Source organism: Dipodomys ordii, unplaced genomic scaffold (genome assembly GCF_000151885.1).
Source record: "Dipodomys ordii isolate 6190 unplaced genomic scaffold, Dord_2.0 Scaffold66, whole genome shotgun sequence".
NCBI lineage: Eukaryota > Metazoa > Chordata > Mammalia > Rodentia > Heteromyidae > Dipodomys > Dipodomys ordii.
The window spans coordinates 11,218-30,532 of record NW_012267282.1 but is presented as its reverse complement, the minus strand read 5'-3'; the positions used below and the strand labels follow the sequence as shown (position 1 = coordinate 30,532).

The 19,315-nt window shown below is 48.0% G+C and overlaps 1 protein-coding gene across 1 annotated transcript in view; it reads left to right on the top strand.

Annotated features, from left to right (window-relative positions):
- Positions 1–464: 464 nt before the first annotated feature.
- Anhx (anomalous homeobox) overlaps positions 465–19,315 on the top strand; it is a gene marked incomplete at its 3' end in the record, with an annotated part of 26,280 nt that continues 7,429 nt past the window's right edge. Inside the window, exons 1-11 of the mRNA XM_013023026.1 lie at positions 465–713; positions 1,536–1,663; positions 2,690–2,813; positions 3,553–3,769; positions 4,364–4,430; positions 5,470–5,702; positions 6,595–6,602; positions 8,987–9,096; positions 11,545–11,605; positions 11,867–11,954; positions 13,557–13,608. Coding sequence (XP_012878480.1) covers positions 465–713; positions 1,536–1,663; positions 2,690–2,813; positions 3,553–3,769; positions 4,364–4,430; positions 5,470–5,702; positions 6,595–6,602; positions 8,987–9,096; positions 11,545–11,605; positions 11,867–11,954; positions 13,557–13,608 — 1,337 coding nt within the window. The remainder of the gene's footprint in view (positions 714–1,535; positions 1,664–2,689; positions 2,814–3,552; positions 3,770–4,363; positions 4,431–5,469; positions 5,703–6,594; positions 6,603–8,986; positions 9,097–11,544; positions 11,606–11,866; positions 11,955–13,556; positions 13,609–19,315) is intronic.

Genomic DNA, 19,315 nt, shown 5'->3' with positions numbered 1-19,315 from the left:
ATGGCCGGGCCGCCGAGGGGCGTGTGCGCCCGGTGGGCGGGCGCCGCTCACCAGGCCTTTGCCTGTCCTGCGAATTCCGATTCCTAAAGACGTGTACCGTGAAGGGGGTGAAGAGGTTGCAGCCACCTAAGAGTGCATGTGTCCCCTGGGTTCCAAACAGAACCCAGAGGAGGGGAAGGGTCCAGAGACGGGAGGAGCGAGCAGGGCAGAGGGCAGAGGAGGCAGCACCCGGGCGGGCCTCTGCGCGGCCAGCTGTTCGGAGCAGGGCTGGGGTGAAATCGGGGGGCACATCCGACCACCCCGCCTCGTAGCCGGCCAGCTCCTGTTACCTTCGAGTGTCCCTGGGTTGACGGTCAGGCGTTACCTGTCTCCTGGCGCTGCCCCGAGGACCAGGGCCAGGACACGGGTCTGTGCTAGCGCCGTCTGCTTGCTGTGTGTTGGCAGAGCGGGCTGCCTGGTACCGGATGCAGAACTTCCTGAGGCTGCTGCGGAGGCACGGGGCTTCCTGTCCGCCCCCACCAGAGCTGGTAACCCTTGCGGCAAAGCTGTGCTGGGACCTTCGGGATGACCCCACTCAGCTGCGACCTCTGGTGGCAGCTGTTCTCGCCAGCCAACTTCGTCTGCACCTTCTGGACAATGGGGCCCTGGTCCTGGTTTGTGCCCGTGTCTTGGTCCAGCAGGAGCAGCTGCAGGCAGCCTGCCAGCTTCTGGAGGTAGGACGGGGTGGGAGGGGTTGCAGAAGGGGATGGAGAAACCGGCAGACTCCACTGCTGCTAGTTTAGTTAGGACAGCTCATGTAATAGCCAGCTGTGATGTTAGTCAAACATTGGCGTGTCGAATCGGTCCCCATTGCTTCGACCATTGTTCTTTCTCTTGCTGTAGGGCTAGAGGTAAATCATGGTATTTTTCTGCGCCTCAATTTCCCACCTGTAAGGTGCAGCTGAGAACTTGGATTATCTGTTTCTTTGAATGTGTGTGTGTGTGTGTGTGTGTGTGTGTGTGTGTGTGTGTGTGTGTATGTGTGTCCCCGTCATGGGGCTTGAACTCTGGGCTTGAGCGTTGTCCCTCAGCTCTTCAGCTCAAGGCGAGTGGTCTACCGCTTGAGCCACAGCACCACTTTCATTTCTAGTGGTTTATTGGAGATAAGAGTCTCACAGAGTTTTCTGCCCAGGCTGGCTTTCAACCACTATCCTCAGATCTCAGCCTCCTGAGTAGCTAGGATTACAGGCGTGAGCCACCGGTGCCCTGCTTCTTTGAATGTTTTATATGCATGTGTGTGTGAGGACTTGTCTATTCATGACTGACATGAAGTGTCTGCCACAGCTTCTGTGGTAACTGGCTGGTCTAATGTCTGGTGGGGATCAACGTATCTTTACTACTTGAGTACAATGGCACATTGTGGATAAATGTGTTTGAACTCAGGTGTCTGGTCTTTCCACTACTCTACTCAAGGTGGATTGGTGTGGGTAGATAGAGGTCTCTACATGCTCCAGGGTAGGCAAGGGTAATTAGCACTCAGCAAGCTCTTCCCACAGGAGTGCCGGGTTTCAGGCGGCAGTCAGGAGCTGGTGCAGCTCTGGAATGACATCCACTACTGCCTGGCCATGAGGAGGCTAGGCGTAGCCACCCTGAGCCCTGTGCAGAAGTTCCGATGCAGAAAGAGGTACCTCTTCATTGTATTCCACAGAAAAACTTTCTCTGCTGGTTCCCTGGGCCCCTGAGAAATAGATCTCCCATCCAAACCCCGAAATGAGGGGACAGTGGGAGGAGGTCTCAATAAGCAGATTGTCACACTGTTAATGAGCAGTAGGACCTACTGTGCTTCCATCATTACACCACACTCTTCCTGCCACTTCTGTTATGTGGTAGCTGGAAAAAGAGGTGCCTCTGCAGGGAGACTGAAGCAGAGCCCATTGGTGGGCATCCCAATTGACTGGCTGGACAAGGAGCACATGGACATGGTTGATTGACTTGGAGGGCAAGTGGGAGCTGCGTCACATGTCTTAGACTGTCTCTGCTCCAGATTGCCCTTATGGCTGCTGGACCCTTTAAAGAGCGGGGTGGGAACATTGACAGTTCAGGAGAGTTACGTGTCCCTTGTTTAGCCACATGCCTGGCAAAGGATAGGTGCCGAATATCTTAATGATTAACACTGTGAACATGATCATCTGTAATTAGACGTTGTGTTAATATTCATCCCCATTATGACCATTTATGGATATAAACGTGATCGGGGAGTGTGGTGGACCAGCAGGGGACATCCCTGGAAACAGGAACAAAGAAAGTCACCATGGGTAAGGGTGGGAGTTTTGGAGCTAAGAGGAGAGGAAAGGGCTGTGCCATGTGTAGAACAGAGGACTGTGACCAGGAGAGCCATGATGAAGAGACTGGGTCATGAGGAGGCAGATGCAGAGCATGCAGGAGGGACCAAGGTGGCTGAGATGTTTGTCAGCATCATTAGGGCCCAGAGACAGGATTCCCAGGCAGATTGCTACGGTCCTGTGGGGATGTTATGTTCCTGTGAGAGAGGCTGTGGGTCTCACAAAGTGGAGACAGAGAAAGGGACCACTAGGAGGAGGCTTGTGGGACAGAAGGACATGCTCATCACCTTCCTCAGAAGACCGGGTCCTAATCAGAGCGCAGACGCTTCTGTTCTTTAGAGCTTCCTCCACTATCCCCCTTCCCCCAGGAACCCACCACCCCCTACCCTCTGCCCCAAGAGCCCCAAGAGCCGGAACTTTCCTCAAGAAGTTCGTCAGACTCTGAAGGACTTTGCCTCAGGTGTGAGCACCAACCCCAGCAAGGCAGAGCGGGTAAGAACAACTGGCTTTCCTCATGTCCTCCCCCTCTATGGCTCCTTCTTCCTCTAGTTGGCTCTGCCTCTCTCCTGGGGCTCCTGTACCTTTCTCCACATTTCTCTTTCTGCTTTCTCCCACACACATCTTTTGTTGGTGTGCCTCCCGGGAGGCTGGTGCTGTTTGAATTTTGCTCTGTAAGGTTTGTTTTCTTCTCATGTGAAAATCGTCCATTTCTCACCCTGAAATCTATAGAGGCCCTTAGTTCTTTTTTTTTCTTTTTGCTTATGTGGTGCTGAGGAATCGAACCCAGGGCCTCTGGCATGCAAGGCAAGCACTTTACCACTGAGCCACCTTCCCAGCCCTTAGTTCTTTGACCTGGAATTCTTAGCCAGTGAGCACTGTAGGAAAGAAGATCTCTGATGAGAGGCAATGTAGGCCTTCAGCCTGGCCCTTTTCCTGGCTTAGGGAATGGAATGCTCGGGCTTTAGCACTTCAGGGTTGGGATCAACTTGGGAGGTAAGGCCTGTGTGTCCTGTTCATGGAGACCCTGCTTTCTCTGCCTTAGGACATGCTCAGGAGACAATCCTTTCTCCAGTGTACTAATGCACGGATGGCCATGTCTGCCCTCCTTGCACAGGACAACCTGGACTCATACTCACTTTTTTTTTTTTTGGTGCATCTGAGCTATCTCAGCCACCTGTGTGCAAATTATCCCCTGTAACTTGGGGTCAGAAGTCTTCTTGTTTTGGTGCAGGAGACTTTGGCTTTGGAGACAGGCTTGACAGCTAAGCAAGTACACAACTGGTTTGCCAACTACCGACGACGCCAAAGATACCTTCTCCATCGCGTGGATCCAGCCCAGCAGGCCATTTCAGAAGTTCGCAGCACAAAGGAGTGGGACCCTACCCTCCTGCAGCCCTCATGCAATCCCTGTGGTGACTCAGAATTGGTGGGCAGGCCTCAGTGGTCAGGTAAGCTGCCAGGACATCTGGCCTCCTTGTACTTGGGGCTGATTTATGACAGGATCCGTCTGGCACAGGAGTGGCCATGATGGGCCAGTAGTTCCCTTGTATTTCTGGTTACCGTATGTTTGGGTGCCATTCTGGAAGTGAGGCATCATGTGGACAGAAGGAAATGGATAGTGAATAGATCTGAGAAGTGAGCCAAGCTCCAGGATTGTAATACTGGACTGTTGGTGCAGACCAGAGAGAGGGACAGAGAACAATGTTGGGATGACATGAGACCATGTCTATTTCTAACCAGCAGGGCTGCACTTAGTTGTTGCGCAGGGGACCAGAATACGCAGCCTCATGTGCTCTTTCTTCTCTGATCTGCTTTCAGCAGGACGTGAGGAAGGTAGAAATGTACGGTCTCCTACTCAAGCTTCGTGGCATCCACTGTCACTTGCCCTGGGCTTTCCTGGAGTCAACTCAATCTCAAAGCCACTGGCTGCCAGGTATGGCCTTACATTTAGACCATAGGACCGTCTTACCTGCTTAGCCTCCACTTCCTTGGGTGGAGACAGAGTGTTGAGTGGGCCTGGGTATGCTAGGTCCTAACCCTAGGACACCTGTCAGTGACAGAGCAGGGAAACCAAGGAGCCCACATCAAGGTCCTAGAAGGGAAACTTCCGTATGACCTTATGCTTTGTCCCTGAAATCTGACTAAAATATGGCCTGACCTCATGTGTAATTTTTTTAATGACATAAAATACTTAGAAAAAAATGGAAAAATAATCAGTCCAGACTTACCATCTAAAGACAAATCCAATATCATTGGGTAGTGTTTTGCCAAGTTTGTATCTTGTGGAGCTGCAGCATTGGGTGCCTCTCAAATCCTTGTGTGTCATTGTTGTCCAAGCCTCTCCCTGTTCTCTGTGCTCACTTGTGAGGAGGGATCAACCTGATAGTGATAGGAGGACAGGAAGTGTGCCCGGTCCAGTGCCAGTCACCTCAGGCCTAGTGTTGGGGTCGGTCCAGCTCACAGTTGTCAGCTCATCATCTGTGCCCACTTCACCCCCTTCCTTTTCTGCACAGGCTCATGACACAGCCTCTCTTGGTGTTGGCATGTCTGGCTCATAACACGGGTCTGGTACCATCCAGGTGTATGGCACCAGGCAAGTTCCTGTGACCTCTGACCTGTGCAATGGGGTTGATGATAGGCCATGCATGCTGCTGGGAAGGTTGAGGGAAGGTTGAACAAAATCCTAGAAGCACATCTGACATTTGACAGCTGAAGCACATCATGAACATTTGTGGAAAGCTAATTCCTTAAACTATTAATCAGTTACTGCCTAATAGTACTTTAAAGTTAACCATTGTTTATACATGATTAATGTGTCTTGCTAATCACTTTCAGTTTTTAACATTTCTTGGATTGTGGATAAAGGGCTGAGGTATTGTAGGCTTCAAGTAAATGGCTTTAGTAAGTCTCCAGGGTCCATAGCTATCAATGGTCAGTCTTTGCACCAACCTCAGGGGGAAGGGTCCGGGCAGCATGGTGAGTGACATTCTGGGTGCCACAGTCTTCAGGCTGAATCAGGAGGGGAACTCAAAACCCCCGAGTTTGTTGTCTCTGCCTGCCATAGGACATTGTTTTCCACATACCTCAGATCTCTCCAAGAAGGCGAAAGGTACCGGACGGGGCCTGACCATGACCCTGCCACCCTCAGTCCCGTTGGCCTCAGCCCCAGCTTCGGCTCTCTGACTGTGGACAGCAACATGACGGGTCCTCCTATGGCTGCCTCTGAGTCATGGATGACGTCCTTTGCACGGCCATCCTCCAAGGAAGTCTGCTTCCAGCTCGGGCAGCAAGCCCATAGCTGCAGGCTGGACTCCAGGATGCACCTACCAGGTTCCACCATGTCCGTGCCCATTGCCTCTGTTGGTGATCCTTGCCCTGCAGGTGGGTGTAGTTATTTTTCTTTTTAAATATATATTTTTATTGTAAAGATACTGTACAGAGAGGTTACAGTTACATGAGTAAGGTAATTAATACATTTCCTATCGAATATTGTAACCCCCCCTTTGTTTTTCCCCTACCATCCCTTCCCTCCCCACCTCCCCAACTCCTCCTTTGAGATCAACAAGATATTACATTGGACTTGCTCCAGCAGCAAGTCAGGGTTTGTTCTATATCTAACCTCCATGACTTAAAAAAAAGCTGTCCCTAACTGACTTGTTTCCTGAAGCTAATAAACATGACATTTTGAAGTAATAAACTTAACTTAGTAATTGAATAAGCATTTTAATAACGTATTAGATTTCCACAGATCATATATACTAGACATTTGGTAAACGTTTTGCAATTGTACTTTTCTGAGACTCTTTTAATGTAATTAGAAATAATGCACTCAAGACAGCATGTACACATTATTAAGAGACAGTATGTACAAATTCATTATTTCACACTTAGCATTTGCACTAATTTTGGCATCAGAGAAATTGAGAATAGGTGGGTGTAGTTTTCATAGACTATGAAATTAAGCATCATTACACTACAACTACTCCAGTGTTTTGTGGTAGTATTAGGCGAGGCCATGAATTTTTGCTTGAATCTGTGTGGTTTGATGAGACCCAGAACCAGTGCAGAAGAAAGACAGATTCTTCCAATACACATCTGGATTTTTTAAATTGTAATTTGAAGAAAAAATACACACAAATGAAAAATGAGACAGAAAAGAGTTGAAGTGATAGGGAACAGCTGCCTCTCTGTGACTCTGCTGAAGTCACCTTACTATGTCACCTGTGCCTCGAGGAGGGTAAGCTCCTTAGACCACTTTCTCTTTTATCCTCAGCTCAGAATGTAATGTCCTATTTTAGTTTGTTTCTGAAGTTTCTTTGTAACTAAAAGTTTAAATATTGTTTATATATTTGTTTGTGCCTCTCCAATACATCAGACTCTTATAAGGCACTGTGGATGTACCAGAATTTTTTAGTATTCTGTGTGTATAACTTTTCAGCTTTTTTTTTTTTTTTGCCAGTCCTAGGTTTAAACTTAGGACTTGGGCACTGTCCCAGAGCTGCTTTTGCTCAAGACTAGCACTCTACCACTTGAACCACAGCACCACATCTAGCCTTTTCTGTTTATGTGGTACTGAGGAATTAAACCATTTCTTTTTTCTTTTTCAGGCCCCCCAGTCATGGGGCCTGAACTCTGGGCCTGGGCGCTGTCCCTCAGCTCTTCAGCTCAAGTCTAGCACTCTACCATTTGAGCCACAGCGCCACTTCTGGCTTTTTTCTTTTTGCTTATGTGGTGCTGAGGAATCGAACCCAGGGCCTCATGCATGCAAGGCAAGCGCTCTACCACTGAGCTACGTTCCCAGCCGCCTTTTATTTTTTCTTATGCCATCTGTTCTTATACTCCAGTAATATCTTCTAGTGTTTTCAGTATCCCATTTGAAACTCACAGCTGGAACCCCTCCTCCTGTTGATAAGCAAATAATGGCTTCCTAGGTCTGGGGTAAAACCATCATGTTCAGTGCCCCCTTAATTGCTCTCTGAGTTTGTTTCCGGATTACTGTCAGTTTTTTCTCTCTTGACTTTCTTATTTTGTTAAAAAACACCTTCAGTTAGCTTTGCAAGATGGTTTTTGTGAGATAAAGGTTCTAAATCCTTTCGTGTTCTAAAAATATCTTTAATTTTCCCTTACCTTTTAGTAACAATTTGGCAGGGATAGAATTCTGAGATGAAATTATCTTATCCATCAGAAATTTGAAGACATTGTTAATTTTTTGTAGCATTTAGTGATGAATCACATGTTTATTATTGAGCAGATAACCTCTGTTTCTTTTTTGTTGTTGGTGGTGGTGGTGGGGCTTGAACTCTGGGCTTGGGCACTGTCTCTTCAGCTCAAGGCAAGTGCTCTACCACTTGAGCCACAGCACCGCTTCTGGTTTTCTGGTGGTTTATTGGAGATAAGAGCGTCATGGGCTTTTCTGCCCAGGCTGGCTTTGAACCCTGAACCTCAGATCTCAGCCTCCTGAGTAACTAGGATGACAGGCTTGAGCCACCAGTACCCAGCTAACCTATATATGTTACCTTGGAGTTTTGAGGTTATTTTTTTACCTGGTGTTCTAAAACATACTGATGGCCTTAGATAGGGGTCTCTTTTAGATCATTTTCCAGTTAAGCTTTTTGGTTTAAAGAGAAAGTTATGGGGTTAGGAATGTGGCTTAGTGGTAGAATGCTTTCCTAGCATGCATGAAGCCCTGGGTTTGAATCTTTAGTGCCTCATAAACAGAAAAAGCCAGAAGTGGTACTGTGCTCAAGTGGTAGAGCACCAGCCTTGAGCAAAAAAGAAGCTCAGGGACAATGCCCAGGCCCTGAGTTTAAGCCCAGGCACTGGCATAAAAAGAAAGAGTACATTTGGGGAAAAAAGAAGGTTGTCTAAGCTTATGATTTTTTTTGGTAATATTCCTTGTCATAAATCCTGAGTCTCATGGACTCTGTAGGCATTTGCCATGTGGCTGTTTTTCCTCACTCTGCAGAACTGCAGACATTGAATGTGGTGCTTCTGATTTTGTTTTTCTCCAGGAGAGAATTTATGATTTACTGTTTTATTACCTGTGATCTTGAATGTCCAAGTTGATACCAGAGCTTTGTTTTCTCTACTCAGAATCCCTTTAAGTCTTGTGTGGATGAGGAGTCAGCAGAAGTGGAGGGAGAGTCACACACCAGGTAGTCAGGAAGGGCCTTTGACATCAGAAGGTCCTGCGCATCCATCTGCCAGGTTAGGTGGTCATTCTGGTGGCTAGAAGGGAGCAAAGCATGACTCTCACCATGATCTATGTTTCTTTGTTTGAGGCTAGGCTTTTTAAAGTCCATGCCACCCACGGACTTAGTTTAGACAGAAACAGGCCTCTTCTGTCCTACACATGTGCCTACTCAGATCTGAATGACTCTGTTGTAGGCTCTGGCACTGGCTGTCAGGAGTTCTGGAGTTGCAAAACACAGGTTGAAATGAGCATTGCCTGACTTTCATGTGATACCTGAAGACTCAAAGGTTGTTAATGTTGCCGTTCCGACAGTTCTTTGCTCTGGAGGGTTTAGATCCAGGAACAGTGACCGAGGACTGACTTGAGGCCATAGTTGCATGCGTGTCACGCTCCTCCTTCCCAGCAGGTTGTGTGTGTGTGTGTGTGTGTTTTTCCTGCAGGATTTACTGATACACATCGTGACAATCCCCAGGTCATGTACTCAGAAGAAGGCCCTGGTTCAAGTGGTGGGCAGGCAGAGGGGCGCCGCTTCCTGGTGACACAGCCTCCGCTGCAGGCCTGTGAGTGTCTCATCTCCCCCAGGTGAGGCTGGAGGTCTGGTGACATTCTCTGCAGGCTATGAGGTGGGGTAGAGCTGATTTATAGACTTATTACCTTGGTCTATGCAGATCTGACCTTTTCTTTCTGGTCCTCAAAAACTGTAACAGTCCCTTCATCCTGCTTCTTCTTAAAGCAGAGTGGTTTGTCTAGACATCACAGCAGATGCGGGCATCCCATCCTTTGGATTGTGCTCAGTCACTCAATGTTACCTTGGGCCCCATTAGCCAATTTCTGGTGTTTCTTCCCCACAGGCTATGGAATTGTCTTCCAAATTGTAGTTTGGATGAGGCTTGGGAGGAGTTCAAATAGCCCAGGAGAGGTTCTATAGCCCAGGTGACAGTGTCGATATTTTGGATGTTCAGAGATACAGAGATGACTAAACCACATGAGGGAATGCAGAGATAGTGGATGGTAGATGGGTTGGTTCAGGGTCCTCGGGTGGAGAGATGACAATGGAGGCCCCCATGCTGCAGAACGGGACCAGGAGACTGCAGGTCGCAGAAAGGGATGGGAAAGTACGATGGTATGGTCTTTTTTTTTTTAAGAGGACACACGTCCTATTTATGCTAGGGAGTCAGCAGGACAATGTCCTCAGGATGTGGGATCCTCTTAATTTGGGAGCTAAAGGTCATATGATTCAAGTGGGTGCCCAGTAATGGAAGAAACATAAAGGAGTATGTAACATAGGAGAAACATTCCCCACATCAATGCTTTGCTTGTTGAGATAACAGAGTTGTAAAAGAATCCAAACCACACAGATTCATTCGCTTTTGCATTCACAGTCACAGTCAGATGGGGTATATGCTTTTTTTTTTTTTTTTTTACTGATTCCTGTTTCCACTGTGGTTTATCCATATGGCTACATTGACATTTTCTCTTTTCCCCATGCCTCCTGCCTGTAGTCCCCTGATGTGATGGCTGTGAATGCTTTTGTGTGTGCCAGTCCTGAGGTTTGAACTCCTGCCTCAACACTTTCCCTGAGTTTTTTTTCTCAAGGCTGGTGCTCAACCACCTGAGCCACAGCTCCACTTAAAAACTTTCTGGTGTCTAATTAGAGATGAGTCTTCTAGACTTCCCTGCCTGGTCTGGCTTTGAACTGTGGTCCTCAGACTTTAGCCTCCTGAATACCTAGGATTACAGGCATGAACCACTGGTAGCTGGTTGAATCCTTCTTTAAACATCTTACTTGCAAATGTGTAGGTTGAACAAGCCACAGTTTTTCTCTGTGTGATTTTCACGTCTACTGTGAAGCCACAGAGTCTAGTGGAGGTTGTGAATGTACTTATTGCCTTCACCCAACAGGACTCTGCCACCACAGAACCACAGATCTGCTTCTGTCAGTGAAGACTAGTTGTAATGGGACTGGGGTATGATTCAAGTGGTAAAGCACCTGTATAGAAAAGATGAGGCCTTTACATCAGTTACCAGTATTGTCAAAATTATTACCCGAAGCTGGGTGCCAGTGGCTAATGCCTGTAATCCTTGCTATTCAGGAGGTTGGCAGGAAAGTCTATAAGACTCATCTCTAGTTAACCACCAAAAACTGGAAGTAGAGCCATGTGTCAAAGTGGTAGAGTGTTAGCCTTGAGCAAAAAAGCCTCAGCGACTGTACCCAGGCCCTGCATTGAAGCTCCAGGACCAGTTTATGCACACACAAAAAAGAGAAGTGGAACCGAGGCTCAAGTTGTAGAGCACTAGCATCGAGAAAAAAAAAGGTAACAGTTCAAGGACAGCACCCAGTCCCTGGGTTCAAATGCTAGGACTGGCACAGAAAATGCAACTGTGTTGTATAGAGCGTTATGTGGATAGAATCCTAGGCTTAGTGCTCAGGCTGTGTCTTTTGCTTCCATTTTCTCTGGCTCCGTTCCGTGTAACTTTTGAGATGCCCTTTGTTGTTGAGTATATCAATAATTCATTTTATTGGTAAGACTTAATCACCAGTGTGGGTGGGTGACCTTGTAGGGCGTTCTCTTGTGGCTGGCATTCCGTGTCTGTGGTTTGGTGAAATCTCATAGAAGGTCTTCACGGACGTTCCTGCACATAGTTCCTCTTGGTAGTCTCCTTTATTTCCCCTGGAGTACTCCTAGGAGTGTAATGGTCAGGTCATGTGATAGTGTGTATGTGTTGGCATTGACTGTCTAGTCTCTGCTGTCCCTCCTGCTTTCCCTGACTCGGTCCAGATAGACTCTCACCTCAGACCCAGCCCTTCTTTGCCATCTCCTGCTGTGAACCACATTCCCCTCCTAGCTAACCGTCAACACAGAAAGAGCGTTCATTGGAATTGAACCCCTCAACTGGCTTATGATTTGTAGGTATATGACTTGGGGGTCTTGGCACCTTGAGCCATAACCTGTCCTGATGTGCAGATTAGAATTGTGTATGGATTAATCCCCTGATACGTAGCTTGTTCTGACCCTGTGCCTTTCTTAGCTCTGCAGAGTTTGTGCCTGTGTCTACCATGGAGCTGAGCCATCCCCTGCCCTCCAGCCAGGTAAGACCTGCTTGTTTTTCTCCTAACCCCGATACACAGCTAATGGCTGAGGAGGGCTTAATTAGTGCTTTTTTAAATAAAGGAAACAGTGAAGAGGAATAAATATGACTCATGGTGGGACATAAGTAGCCTCAGACTGGGCAGGGGTTCTCCTGAGGCCAGAGAGTAGATTTGACAGGGTTAGAAGATAGCCTGGTAGGAAGACAAGTCTTGGAGCCTGGCAGAACACATCTCCACGTGTACTGCTGTGTTGTTTTTCAGGTGCAGTGGTCTCGCAACAAGGTCTCGTGTGATGCTGTCTGGGGAGCCAGCATGCTCCTTGAGTTTTCAGGGGGCAGCCTGGGCCAAGGCAGCCCTGGGGGTCCAAGCCAGCGCCAGAGAAGGAGATGCGGATTGCCCAGCTGTTCAACACAAGTTGCAGAGCTTTTTCCTGAATAAAATTAGAGGTTCTTCATGGATCATGAAGGGTTTTTTCCCCTGAAACTGCAAGGCTTCTTTGAATAGTTTAGTTGGTAATTGTCTATATAGAAGGAAGCATCTGGCACATATTCATGGGGTCAAGTTGAAGGAATGTCTGTTCTGTTTGTGAAGTGATAACTCATACTTGAGCTACTGGTAAGTTCTGTCTTGCTGACAGATTCCAGAGAATATAATGTCCCTTCCTACTTCTCTGTGCACGAGGCCTTCCCCATCCATTTGTTATCACTGAAAGGTGTGGGGAGACTTCTGGTGCTGCTGTGTTTGGGAGCAGTTCCCTTGAGCACCGAGAGGACAGTGTTCTCAGGAGCTTGTCCGCGAGGTGGGCTCGGGCCGACTTCTGTGCCTGGTGGCACGTCATTGTGACTGCAGAAGGACTGTTGTATGCAACTACATTAAAGCTCAGTGTTTGTATGTGTCCCACTTTCCACTTAATGACGCATCTTGACATCCGTCCAAATCTAGCAAGTAAATTCCTGTGCTAGTGTTTCATGATGGGGTTGTGGTGATTGATTTCTCCGCTACTCTAGTGATGGTCATTGACTATTTCCAGTGTCTGTTTCATAAACAGTATCAGACTAAGCATCCATTTTCTCTTCCCTTTGCTCTTTGCTTGGTTATTTCTTCATGCTAAATTCCTAGAAGCTGAATTTCTTGGTGGTTGTAAAAGCTAAGGAGTAGACTGTAATTCTGAGTGTCTGTGACCAGCCATGTGTGGGTTAGGTATGTTCAACAAAGCACCTCAACATCAGACCCCAGTCTTCCTTTCAGACACTCCCAAGCTGGTCTGTGAGGGACACATGACCTTCCTTTCCATTGGTTGTACGTGTACGTGTACGATGTGGAACCATTAATGGAAGACCTGAATGTGGAGTCAGGACATGGAGAATCTTGACTGTGATAGAAAAGGGAATTTTGGCTGCACTCCAGTGGCTCGCACAGGTAATCATAGCTACCCAGGAGGCTGAGATCTGAGGATTGTGGTTTGAAGCTAACCCAGACAGCAAAGTCTGTGAGATTCTTATTTCCACCAAACTACCAAAAAAAGCCAGAACTGGAGCTGTGGCTCAAGTGGTAGGGTGATACTCCTGAACAGAACTGGCACCAAAGAAGAAAAGAAATTTTGGAGAGTGGGTTAGAAATGGTGCAGCTAAAGGAACAGAACCTTCGAACGCAGTGTCTGAAGGCCCTCACGCCGGTCCCCTGCCACCCAGTGAGTCCATGAACGGGAGGAGAATACGGACTCATCCTCCTAGAGCCACATCAGAGGGTATACTGAGTGCCTTTGTTGGGGACAGCCACCCATCTACCTGCTGGAGGAAGACGGCCTCAGATCCCCACCCAGCTGCCCCCCTTCATGACTTCTAGGGTGGTGGCAGCAACTTCTGTACCTTCAGCTGCCATGAGTATGCATACTATAGTTGTGCCAGGAAATCTTCCTGCTGTTGCCTATGGCCTTTCTTGTCTCCAACAGGGCCTAGATATGCAGAAATTTGGAAGCCAGTGATGGAGTTGGCCACAGACAAGTAAGCTGTTTGAGGATCTCCAAGACAATTTTATCCTTCATATTCTGGGCAAAGCCATAGGCTCTGCGAGTTCCAAATACCTGATTCAGCTACCTGTATCATGTCTGTCTTTGGGAAAGTGGACAAGTCTGCTTGGAGCTGCCACTTGTGTGGGATAGCCTGCTTAGCTGGGACACCTCCCTATGCAGTGATCAGAGCCCTGTTTGTCCCGTTTTGTCCCCGTGGACAGGACCTCTGCCATCAAGAGCTTGACAACAAGTCCTACCTCCACCTCTCCCTTTTCTGGATTTGTCCCTTGCCAAAAGAGGGGTATGGATGTCCATTCTGATGTACCTTACCCATTTTAAAGGACGTCTTGGAACAATGAGACTTCTTGACCTGGTAGGGCATCCTCTTTCTGAATCTTAGTAAGGTGCCTTCCCTGTCACGTTTGGAGGGACATCTTGGCTGTTCCATACTGGAAGTCTGGCTGTGGTTAGAGACCATGTGAAGGGGATGGCCTTGTCCAACCCTGTGTGACGTTTGGAGGGACATCTTGGCTGTTCCAAACTGGAAGTCTGGCTGTGGTTAGAGACCATGTGAAGGGGATGGCCTTGTCCAACCCTGTGTGACGTTTGGAGGGACATCTTGGCTGTTCCATACTGGAAGTCTGGCTGTGGTTAGAGACCATGTGAAGGGGATGGCCTTGTCCAACCCTGTGTGACGTTTGGAGGGACATCTTGGCTGTTCCAAACTGGAAGTCTGGCTGTAGTTAGAGACCATGTGAAGGGGATGGCCTTGTCCAACCCTGGGCTTTCTGATTTTAAGCAGTGTGAAGGTGTAGGATTTGTTGACCAGCTCCATGGAAACACAAATGTTGCCCATCCTTGTTCTCATCTTCCAACTGTCCCCAGAATGTTGAAAACTGAGGCCAGAGCTTCCAGACAGACCTGAAAGTGACCTCCTAGCAGTAATCATGGCCTGGGATTCTCCCCTTACCATCTTGTGGGTTGGGCTTGGGGACCCAGCTAGATATAGCTTGTGGAGTCATGGATTGGCGGAATATGCCTATATTCTTTACTCAGATCAGTCCTAGCAAGTTTTCCAACACAAAAAATTGTCTTAGCTTGGAAGTTCAGAGGTCTAGAGTTGAGGTATCATGGGATTTGTGCTCCCTTTGAAGATGCTAGGGAGGAGTCCTGTCCAGACTTGTGTGGCAGCAGAAATCCAATCTTCATAGCAAATTTTTCTCAACTGTTTCTTTACGAATCCTCTGTTTTACAGAAAAACAAGCTATATAGTCTTTTGTAATATTGACAGTCTTACATATGAAAAGTTTATGGATTTATGGTCCTGGAAGCCTTACTCTTCTTAAGTAGGTATTGTACCACTTGAGCTGTGTCTCCAGCCCCCTTTGTGCCTGTTATTTATTTATTTATTTTTGGGTCCGGTTGTGGGGCCTGAACTCTGGGCCTGGGCACTGTCCCTCAGCTCTTCAGCTCAAGGCTAGCGTTCTACCACTTGAGCCACAGCGCCACTTCTGGCTTTTTTCTTTTTGCTTATGTGGTGCTGAGGAATCGAACCCAGGGCCTTGGGCATGCAAGGCAAGCGCTCTACCACTGAGCCATCTTCCCAGCACTGTGTCTGTTATTTTTAAGGTAGGGTCTTGTTTTACACCCAGCCTGGGTTGTGATCTTCTCACCTGTACTTCCTATGTTACGTTGCTGAGGACAACAGGCACATAACACTATTCCAACCATTTGCTCAACCTGTGGCAACGTTAACAGGTGTGAGTCATCATTACCAGCCGTTAGTTGAGATGAAGCATTGTGAACTTTTATGCCCAGTGTGGCCTTTAACCATCATCCCCTTACCTATACTCCAGGCAGCTAGGGTTGCAGATTTGAGCCACTGTACCCTGGTATGGACTATCTTGAGTGAATTTTTGTGTAAGGCATAAAGTTTGTATCTGTATTTATTTTTTTCCTATATGAGTTTGATATGGTCCATTCTCCATAATTGTTCTGTAGTCATTTGTGCAGCCGAGATAGAATCTGATTTTCAGGGTTTAGGAATAAATTAGATGTATATGATTTCCCTGTGTGCCATGAAGAATTGCTCCATGGAAGCATCTCAGTCTGGGGTCTTAGGAAACAGCACCCAGTGACCTACTTTCTCCTTGTAGACCCCACCTCCTACTTTCTGCCACTTCTGAAGTGGTCTTGTGTCTTTCATTTGCATTTACCTTATGGCTAATGATCTTGCACATGTTATTTTTGGAGAGGGTTTCATTGTTTGGCCTTGAACTCATGATCTTGAGGGTATACCAGAGGCTGCAACCAATCACTGTAGGTCCCATGACAGGGTATGAACCAACTTGATTGCAGGGTCTTGCTGCTAGAGTATATGAAGGCATGCATGAAACCACTGGTGTTGGAGGGTAACTGAATGCACAGAGAGGCTCACCATATCCAGATCCCAGGAGACATGGAGGTGGAGGCTCACAGTACCTGGCTCTGAGAAGATCCTGTCCATCTGCAGTGCAAACTTGCACAAGGGCATCCTTGAGAATCTTGCCTCTACTGGTACTCACTGAGCCCTAGGCAAGTAGTGTAGAACTAAGCCAGAGTCTGGGGTTTTGATGTTCCTGACTTGAGATGGTACCCGAGGCACATCCGAGTATCAGACACTCCTCATAACCTTTGGGGCAACATAAGCACAGGCCTCAAATGATCAACATGAGAGCTGTCTATATAGTGTGGGTGTCCCAAGCATGCAGTGAGCACTGGAGCCTCAGAGGCTAAGTTAAGGACAAGGTGTCAGCAAAGGTCATTGTGATGTTTGGGCTGGATAGGAAGAAGCCTGAAGATGAGTAAGTTCTATAGAGGGTAACAAATCCATACGCCATCCAAGAAAAGTCAGATAAATTGAAATGTTTCAAAGGAAATCAGTACAAACCTCCCTAAGATTCCAAAGATAAGCTGCAAAACTGTCCAGAGACAAAAGAGATTCAATAGATCAAGAATAGACCACTGAATGATCTGAGAGGCATACAATCCAAAGATGTCAACAAGGAAGGAAAATGTAACTTAATTGTTGAAGCTCTTTAAATTATGCTAGGTGTTAGGAAAATACACAGTAGGTCTGAGTTCATCTGCCATTTCCACATTCTGAACTGCATTGTAGATTTGGGTATGGGACCCAGGAGCCTCACACATGCTGGGCCTGGTACTTTATTAATGAGTTTTGTGTTCAGTTCATTTCCACATTCTCAGTTCGGAGAGTTGTTGGCATGCATTGTGGGTAGAGGTATACAAAATTAGGAAGCCACTGTAGGAGAATTCATCAAAACAACAGATGTCTTACACTATGACCGTCATTTCACTTCTAGGTATTTCTGTAGTAGTTGTGCTCTTCCCTGTGCTAAATGACCGATGTAGAATGTTCTCCAATGTTTCAATGAGAAGGCAGGCAAGAGAATATCTGGAAAATTTTCCATACAGAGCCATACTGGGGCTCTTGATGCCGTCCCAGGTCTTAGGGTGCCTTCTGCTGTTTATATCGGAAATGCCAGCTGTGACATGTAAACACCATGTGTGGGACAGTGTGGAAATAGGCATCCATGTTTTTTCTTTAACCCCCCTCCCTTTTTTGCCCTGTTTATAGGGATTGAATGTAGGGCTTTGGTGCTGTTCCTTAGCTCTTTAACTTAGGGTGGAATTGTACTACTTGGGGCACAGCCCCCTTTCTGGCCTCAGTTTGTCTCAAGTGGTTTTTGTTTTTGTCTCTGTGTTTTCTAGCATGAGTTTCATTAAGATATCCTTACTGTTTCCGGAGTATTATTTGGGCAAGCAGGGATGAGGTTAGAGTGGGTGAAGGAAAGAGGCAGGGAGGGAGAGGAAGAGTACAAACTATTTTTTTTTTCATTTGTGTTTGCAGTTTATGAGGGAGCATGAAAGTCCACATAGACCAACCTTGGGTGGAAGCTTTGTGAAGATGGCACGTGTCTCTGAATTCCTGGCCTCCAGTCGCCGTGGCCGTTTGCTGCCTCCCTGGTTCAATTTTTTTTTTTTTGTCTGCTGTGGGACTTAACTCTGGGCCTGCATGCTGTCCGTGTGCTCTTCAGCTCAAGGCTAACATTCTTACCGCTTGAGCCACAGCACCACTTCCAGTTATCTGGTAATTTACTGAAGATAAGAGTCTCATGGACTTTTTTGCCCAGGGTGGCTTTGAACCACGATCCTCAGATCTCAGCCCCCTGAGTAGCAAGGATTACAGGCCTGGGCCACTGGCACCTGGCCTGGTTTAAATTTTTGAAGGAAAGCTTGGTCGATGGAGTCAGGAGAAGACTGAATGTTTTAATTTAAATTCATCCGTCACCAACAGGATTGCTCTACAGGTCTAGGTCTAAGGGACACTCGTGGAGAAAAAATGTTTTCCCGGTTTCTACCAGGAAAGTGGAATAATCAATAAACAATAATCAATAAACATTCACAGAAACCCAGCTCGTGTTTCCTGTCTATATAGAGTGGGTGTATTGCTCCCTGGTCTGGGCTGCCCTCTCCCTCTTCCTCCCTTTCCCTCCCTCTTTCCCCTCCTTCCCTCCCCTATCGCCACACCTCCCAACATAGTCCCGGAAGTGGAGCTCAGGCCTGGCCAGGCCGGGCAGCGGGTGGCGGGCAGGCAGAAGAGCGGGAGACTCCCAGGGCGGGACCCAGATGGGAGGGCAGGCATGGGCAGCCGGGATGGCAGGCCTCAGTGGCAGGGAGGGCCAGGCCTCGTCGGCGCTGCTTGAACCCAGGCTCGTGTCTGGGTCTCCAGGTCAGAGCACAAGAAGAGTGGAGCAAGAGTGGAAGTGAGGGTCCAGGGGCCCGTCTTGTGGGAGGACGCGGGGTCTTGAGGAGGGCGGTGCACACACTAGAACACCATCTGGTGAGAACCTGAACCCCGAGTACTGAGAAGAGCATGGTGCGCACACCTAGAGCACCACCTGGTGGGAATCAGTGGTCACTGCACCCTCTGGTCCTGAGAAGAGGAGCATGGTGCGCACACCTAGAGCACCATCTGGTGGGAATCAGTGGTCACTGCACCCCAGGTCCTGAGGAGAGAAGCAAGGTACGCACACCTAGAGCGCCATCTGGTGGGAATCAGTGGTCATTGCACCCTCTAGTCCTGAGGAGAGGAGCATGGTGCGCACACCTAGAGCACCACCTGGTGGGAACCAGTTGTCACTGCACCCTCTGGTCCTGAGAAGAGGAGCATGGTGCGCACACCTAGAGCACCCTCTGGTGGGAATCAGTGGTCACTGCACCCCAGGTCCTGAGGAGAGGAGGACAGTACACACACCTAGAGTGTCATCTGGTGGGAATCTGGGGTCACTGTACCCTGGGTCCTGAAGAGAGGAGGATGGTGTGCACATGTACAGCATCATCTGGTGGGAATTAGTGGTCACTGCACCCCAGGTCCTGAGAAGAGGAACATGTTGTGCACATGTACAGCACCCTCTGGTGAGAATCAGTGGTCACTGCATATCTGGTCCTGAAAAGAGGAGCAAGGTACGCACACCTAGAGCACCATCTGGTGGGAATCAGTGGTCATTGCACCCTCTAGTCCTGAGGAGAGGAGCATGGTGTGCACACCTAGAGCACCATCTGGTGGGAATCAGTGGTCATTGCACCCTCTAGTCCTGAGGAGAGGAGCATGGTGCGCACACCTAGAGCACCACCTG